Genomic DNA, 6,857 nt, shown 5'->3' with positions numbered 1-6,857 from the left:
AAACTACCTTACAACAAAATGTTACAAGAGATTCACAGAACACATCAACTAAAAGTAGCAATTACTTATAAGACTATTAATATGTTGGGACTGAATTTGGTTGGCAAATGTGTAGCTACTTTTTCCTCTCCATTAAACTTAGTTTACAAATGTGGAGCTACTGTCTGTTTGACTCACCGGATTTGATCCAGGCTGGAAGTTATCAGCGGCAGTCCGCAGGCCTTGGGCGTATGTAGGCAAGTCTACCTGAGTCAGACCCTTGTTGACCTGTGAGAAGGCATTGTTGAAGTGTTAACACTGAAAATTTACTGACTGCAAAACCTTCACAGAAGTTGTCTTCATTATTTTGATAACATTTCTGACAAATCATTCAGGATACTGTGATTAGATGTCAAGTACATTGTAGTTAATGATTCAATAGTCAAATGTACTTTAATCACCTTTTGCGGGAGAACTTATTCATTAAACTTACAACACAAGTAACTTGGAGAAGAAAAGTTCATACGCTACCTCAGCCAAGTAAGCATCAAAGTCTATGTTAGACACCCCGCTATCCTTGAAGTCAGTCATACTGTCCCTGGTGTCCTGGTCCAGAACTTTTACTGTAGAGAAGTCCACGTTCAACGGGTCCAGCTGGTCTGTTAACACAAACAAGACTTAGTGACTTCAAATAACTGATTGGTTGGGCAGTTACTAACATTCTAGTCTTACTGTTGGCTGCTGTGTGTCAAGAAAAAGATCAAAGTGTGCAGCCTCACAAGTGCGGACCCAATGGACAGAGCTGACTGGAATCATAACTGACTGCTGCCCACCGATGTCAGGGACGTCCCAGCAGTACAATAAAATACTGCTACATGTACTACTACTACTGCTACTACTACTACATTTCTAGTAATACTAGTAATACAGTATCAAAATCATGTCCAGTTGCTTGAGTAACTGCTTTTAGTCATATCTTATTTTCTTATTCGTCGATGTACTGATGAATTTCAATTTTCAAAGGTTCTTGATTATGAAAAACATTTGTCACAAATAACAATGACAGTTATATGTATCAACTTTTTGCTTTGATGAAACATAAACTAGGTTTATGATAACTTACCATCGATGTTGATGTTGTTGATCTGGTTCAGGAGGTCTGTTGTGTTGACTCCTCCAAAACTGTACCTGTCCAGTTGAAGGACAGCGAGCAAGCCTTTGTTTTCTGAACAGTTCCTGGAGGCAACACAAGAAGATACTTTACAACAAAGGCCTTCTGCTAATGCATGCTTTATACAAAATGGAATAAATGATGTTTGTAGATCAATATAAATTCATTTGTGTAGATTAAAGGTTGCCTAAAGGCACAGTTTCACCTGAAATTTACCATGTCACTTTGGATGGGTATCTGTGACCTTTCAACTTTAGTCAATGCCAGGGAGAAATTGTGCAGTTTTTATTGGAAACTAGCAACATTGCTCCCAAAAATGTCCCTTAGACTTGGAGCGCTGATGAGCTGCGTGCCACCGAGTTAAGGAGCATTAGATAGTTAATACGGATGTCCCTCCTTACCGAAGGATGTCCCCTGCCTTCATGGGAATCTGATCATCCTGCAGCAGAAGTTGTCCCAGCCAGTACTTGATACTGGGAGCTGGTGTTCCAGACTGGCTGTTGCTGTTGTTGGAACTCATGGACATTTGGAAGAAGTATGGCTTGTCAATGGTCTAGGGAGAGATATAAAACGTAATAGGCATAATCATATGATAAGCAAGGGGTCAGTTCCTGGCATAGACACTTTGGCAGGTAGACATATTGGCTCAATTGATCCATTTATATTTTCAGGTCAAGAATAATGATTCATATATTTTCATCATATACCAACATCTTGTGAATTATTTACCTCAGCAAAGATCTCTTGGGTCTCCAGAGGCCGGCACATGAAACGCTCCATGGGCGATCCCACCAGGAAGAATATTGTCACTAACAGCATCAACAACCAGCAGAACAGGAAGGCGAAGCCAACAGACCTGAGATTTCAGAGAACACATCTGTGTGAGAGCACCACCTAGCAGCTCATACATCAACTGCACAGTAAAATTCATGTCATAACAGTACTGCTACAACTGTCAATACTCAATATCACCGATGAGTAAATCATATCTTCTCCATTGAACAGTTTTCTTAGCTGCTCACATTAATCCTTTTATATAAATTGGCCTTCATTCTTTGAACACAAAAAAAAAAAAACTCTCCACCTCTGTCAAGATAAAAGCAATGCATGTACCATTAATAAGTTAACAGTAAGATATAGACCTTTTGAAGGAGGAACATAGATAGTTTGGATTACTCTGGAATTCGAAGCGAGTACTTACGACATGAGCAGGTTTCCTCCAGTGGTGGAGCCGCAGGTGCGAGTGGTGGGGGTGTGGTCACTGTTGTAGCTGCACAGGCCGAATATCAGGCCCAGCAGGTTGAACACTACCACCAGCAGGACCAGACAACACAGCCCCAGCCCTGCATACCACCTAAAGCCAAACACAGCACACAGAAATATCATTGTAGCATCGTGTAGCCTTACAAAAGGGTATGTGGCTCAAAACCCAGAGGTTCTAGGCTCAAGTCGCCTGATAGGACGCACTTTGTGCTCTTGGGAAACACACATTTCTTCACTTCACTCAGGTGAAAATGAGTACCTAGCTCAGTTAGGGACATTAAATGGAGGTCTTGTGTGTGAGAGGATCAATGATATCAGCCTGAGCTTTTCAGTACAAACCTGGTGTACTATGTTATAATAATAAGGCAGTTTACAGAATACTAGTATGCAACACAAACAAACAAACAAGGAAGTTCAACATGGTAAGTAGATAAGCAAACCCAGGAACGTAAGAAAAATCATCTCATTTGAGCACCAATCAATGCACACTTTTTATCCTTTCGTTAGCTTTAAGTCTTACCTGTACATGTTGTTTGGGATGACAAACTTCACCAAGTACTGTGTGGCAGCATCCTGGTACACTTCTGTGCTATTTGCAATCTGGGGGAAGAAAAACAGACAAGTACATCTATTAAAGTCTTGTATACATGCATGGCTACATCTCGGAACTCTTTTGGGGCAAAGAGCATGAGGGTTGTCATGTTACAGTGTAAGGAAAAGCATGGATCACAAGAGATCATGTCATACTTATGCTAAGGGCTCAACCGCGAATCCAAAGCCCGATTGCACACAAAGTTTTGCCTGTAAAGTAAAGTTCTACGGCGTGTCTGCGTGCTCAAAAATCCTTTGGATTCCCTACAAGTTCGTACGGAGGTGGTACTTACCACTTACGGGTCCCAAAAGATTGCCCATGTTTTGCCCAAAAGATTGCACATATTTACACGTACAGCGGGTTGTGACCTTAGCTTTAGTTGATTTGAATTGACTTTAGAACTTTCAGTACTGTTGTGCCCTTACCGCTTGCACTTGTCCATTCAAGCTGGCTGACAGGTTGCCAAACACATCTTTATTGTCTGCAAGCAGCTTTTTCACATCTGTAAACAACAGGATAAGAGTTACCAATTACCAAGCTTGTCCTATATCTATACCTCTTCTATATAAAACACTTCTCAAAACAATCAATGTCAGATGAAAGGACAGTGTTCACTACTAGAAAGAAAAGCCGCTGTGTGGTATCCCTGGAATACTGATAATATTGAAATCTTGACATAATATCAATGTCAGAATTTATTGTGACCAATAAGTGACGTTTGTCTGAAAACAAATTTCTAACTTTTCAAAATTGAAAAGGCACTATATATAGGGGTCCCAACAACACTTTATATTGAATTCAGGGAAATTTATGTTAAATTCAGGAATAGCAATGAAAAATTTACAAACTACAGGAAACCATGCCTGCGCCTTACGGAAAAGAGGCATACAGGCCCCCATTTAAATTGGTAATAAAAGATAAAACAAACTTATCAAGTCACATTACGCATTACATGATAACTTTCTGGAATATGATTCTATTGGAGAAAATACCTGCAACCACATCGGTTGAGTAGTTCTGAACTCTATTAGGAATCCCCTCAAATGCGTTGCTTGCCATTTCAGCGATCGCTGAGATGTCATAGGACTGCAACAGGTTGTTGACGGCATCAAGTTCTGCGTTCACATCATTCAACTAGTGATGGAAACATACAAGATGGTCACATGTTGTTAACAAAATTCATCACAATCTGCAAGACAAGACTACACAATTTGTCCTAAGGCCATGTTGATTTGATTACATGGATGACATCCACGCATGCATCAATTATTGGCCATTTCCAGAGTAAAAAAGAGCTGAAAAATGAGCAAATACATAGATTAAAAGAAAAATAGATCAGGAAACATACTAATGTCAATGATTATTCCAATGTCAAAAAAAAGACTGCGAAAACAAAAATCAATAATCTATTGATGGTATTCTATACTCTGTGTTTGTCATTTATCCAACCTTCCAGACCACTTAGTTTTCATAATGAAGGCTACTTTTTTTTTGCCAAACTTTTTTTATTTGCACAGTTTTAAGAAGAACATGGCCTAAGGTTCTAAAACAATCATTTATACTGTTAGCCAATAAAACTTCACCAAAGGTCGTATCTCTAGGTTCAACTTGACATTGAGTACTCACCGTGCTGAAGTCTCCTCCAGGGCTGAGCTGATTCACGTCTTTCCTCAAGTTCACACACACAGTATCTGACGGTTGACAGAAGTTCAAGGTGGCGTTGAGGGTGGTTCTCTGGTCAGCCAGGGCAGTGTTGAGGTCTTGTGCCCCTGTCTGGAGCTGGCCCAGTGCTATCTGTACAGCAAGCAGGGCCGCCTTTGTTGGCTCCACAGCTGAGAAAAAGAAAAGGCTTTCAGTATGGAAAACTTTCCATATGGACCTGGAACACTTTTGTTTATAAAAAAAGACATGTTGATTCAGTTCCATGAGGAAATGTCACTAAAGGTATATAAAGATATGCCTCAAAGATGTGCAAGAGAAGGGTAAAGTATTAGACTTAAAGTGGAGGTATTCAATTCTAAGTAGCTTCTTGGAGTTTTTATGAAGGATGGATTTCTAGGACCAGTTAAACTGCATCTCTATGAGGACCATTTACTGCAGAGCCATAACCACATGTACCTATCTGTAGAACCAGGTACCCTGCAGCGTGAGAAACAGCGTCAAAAATAACGTCCAGATTATAATTAACCAAAATTGTCAGTGGTTCATAAACGAGGAGAATACGTACTGTTTATCATATCCACCAGTTGATTGACAGTTGTCCCCACCTGTGGCCTCAGGCGCTCCTGGACAGCCACTCCAAGTGTCTGGTCAATATCTGGACAATGAAAGTTGTGGTCAGTCATGTTTTTAGAGTCTCTACTCTTAGCTTCACATAGATTGATAAAGCCTAGTTAGTAATATATAGTGTTCTGGTGTAAAATTAAGCCTTTGAACCAGCTCTTCCAGCAGTATACTGTAAATTTTGAAATTGTGAACTACCAAAGCAAAATCATGATACTGTGAACATGCCTTAGTATTGTATTGCTCAGCTGTTAGGCCAAGTCTGTAATATACGAATGTATATATTAATTGTTTGAACTGCGAACAGCAGAAATCTCTTTTCCCTCCTAGTGTGAAATCAAGTCTTCAATGCAAAAATAAATGAATTTGCAGTATACGCATGTGCCATGGCTCTATATCATGGGTTATACATTTGAGTGCACAACAGACAAGAGTGGTGATGAGGTGTCTAAAAAGTTTGCTTTTCCTATTGCCTAAACACTTCCAGTGGCTCATTAGTTGTTTTCATTGAAGTGAAGGTAGACAGCGATAAGCTGCCATGTAAACACAGTCTATTGTGTACTGAGTCATATGAGATGTTTAGCAAAGATGTTCACCCTTTTAGACCTTTGGGGGTTAGATTTGTTGACTCGAGTTGTCTTCTTGAAGCTGTAAATTATAACAGCTACATTTTCTAGTAATGTTGTATAATACTACATTGTTTGTCTCGCATCATTGAGTTGGCTTGTTTAAAAGGCTGTAACAACTTGTTACTGGTAACTTAATATGACATCTAAAGTATGACAGAGATCATGAGGAAGGTTTGTGTGGCACTGGTTCATTGACCTACAAGGACTACTGTATACTTACTGTCCAGGTCATAGTTGACTGCTGCTGACATGGTATCATACTGATCCACGATGTAGTCCAATTGCTGTAAACACAAAGGTAAAGGCTTGTATTCACAGCACAAAACCCAAACACAATTAGATGACTGCTCTGTGTTATGCATGACTTCTAAATTTGGCATTCTCAAAGGGTGACACAGAGCTAAACTGAATGTACCAAGTTAACAATATACAATGTTGTATTGGTGTAAGATGGTGAGGATTAGGTCCAATCAAGATTACGTCACCAAATGTTTTGCTAGTTTTACAGGTAAACAATGGCTCCTCTGTCAGACACTGAAAGGACAAAGCTGCTAGGTCTGTTTGGCTGACGTGTTTAACTCCTCGGTGAGAACCCTAACAACTGTCTTCAGGCATAAAGCAGCTCACTTTGTCCCTAATCGTGCATGACAATTCCATGCAAACCCAGAATGTCTAAAGGCTACGGAAATCAGCCAATTATCATACACAAACTATTTTGTAAATAATAAAAGGAGTTACATGTCCAATTCAGGGATCAAATTCTTGCGTTAGAGGAAAACTTTTTTCATAGTTTATTATTTTCATTTTGATGACTATATCATAACATTTCAGTCTGAGCTAGGATTGGATAATATGATAATATACATGTAGCACCTCTCTAGACAATTCCTTTACAACAATTTCATGAATGTAGAAGAACAAATGTGTGCGCATGCCCATG

The 6,857-nt window shown here is 39.6% G+C and overlaps 1 protein-coding gene across 1 annotated transcript in view; it reads right to left on the bottom strand.

Moving 5' to 3' along the window:
• LOC118414134 (prominin-1-A-like) overlaps positions 1-6,857 on the bottom strand; it is a gene marked incomplete in the record, with an annotated part of 43,944 nt that overhangs the window by 13,539 nt on the left and 23,548 nt on the right. Inside the window, 12 exon segments of the mRNA XM_035817955.1 lie at positions 178-267; positions 511-638; positions 1,103-1,215; positions 1,552-1,703; positions 1,880-2,006; positions 2,352-2,504; positions 2,934-3,013; positions 3,431-3,507; positions 3,998-4,139; positions 4,632-4,837; positions 5,233-5,322; positions 6,138-6,201. Of these exon segments, the coding sequence (XP_035673848.1) occupies positions 178-267; positions 511-638; positions 1,103-1,215; positions 1,552-1,703; positions 1,880-2,006; positions 2,352-2,504; positions 2,934-3,013; positions 3,431-3,507; positions 3,998-4,139; positions 4,632-4,837; positions 5,233-5,322; positions 6,138-6,201 (1,422 nt within the window).

The sequence above is a fragment of the Branchiostoma floridae genome, chromosome 4 (assembly GCF_000003815.2).
Source record: "Branchiostoma floridae strain S238N-H82 chromosome 4, Bfl_VNyyK, whole genome shotgun sequence".
NCBI classification, from domain to species: Eukaryota; Metazoa; Chordata; class Leptocardii; order Amphioxiformes; family Branchiostomatidae; genus Branchiostoma; species Branchiostoma floridae.
This window is presented reverse-complemented; position numbering and strand designations above follow the sequence as displayed.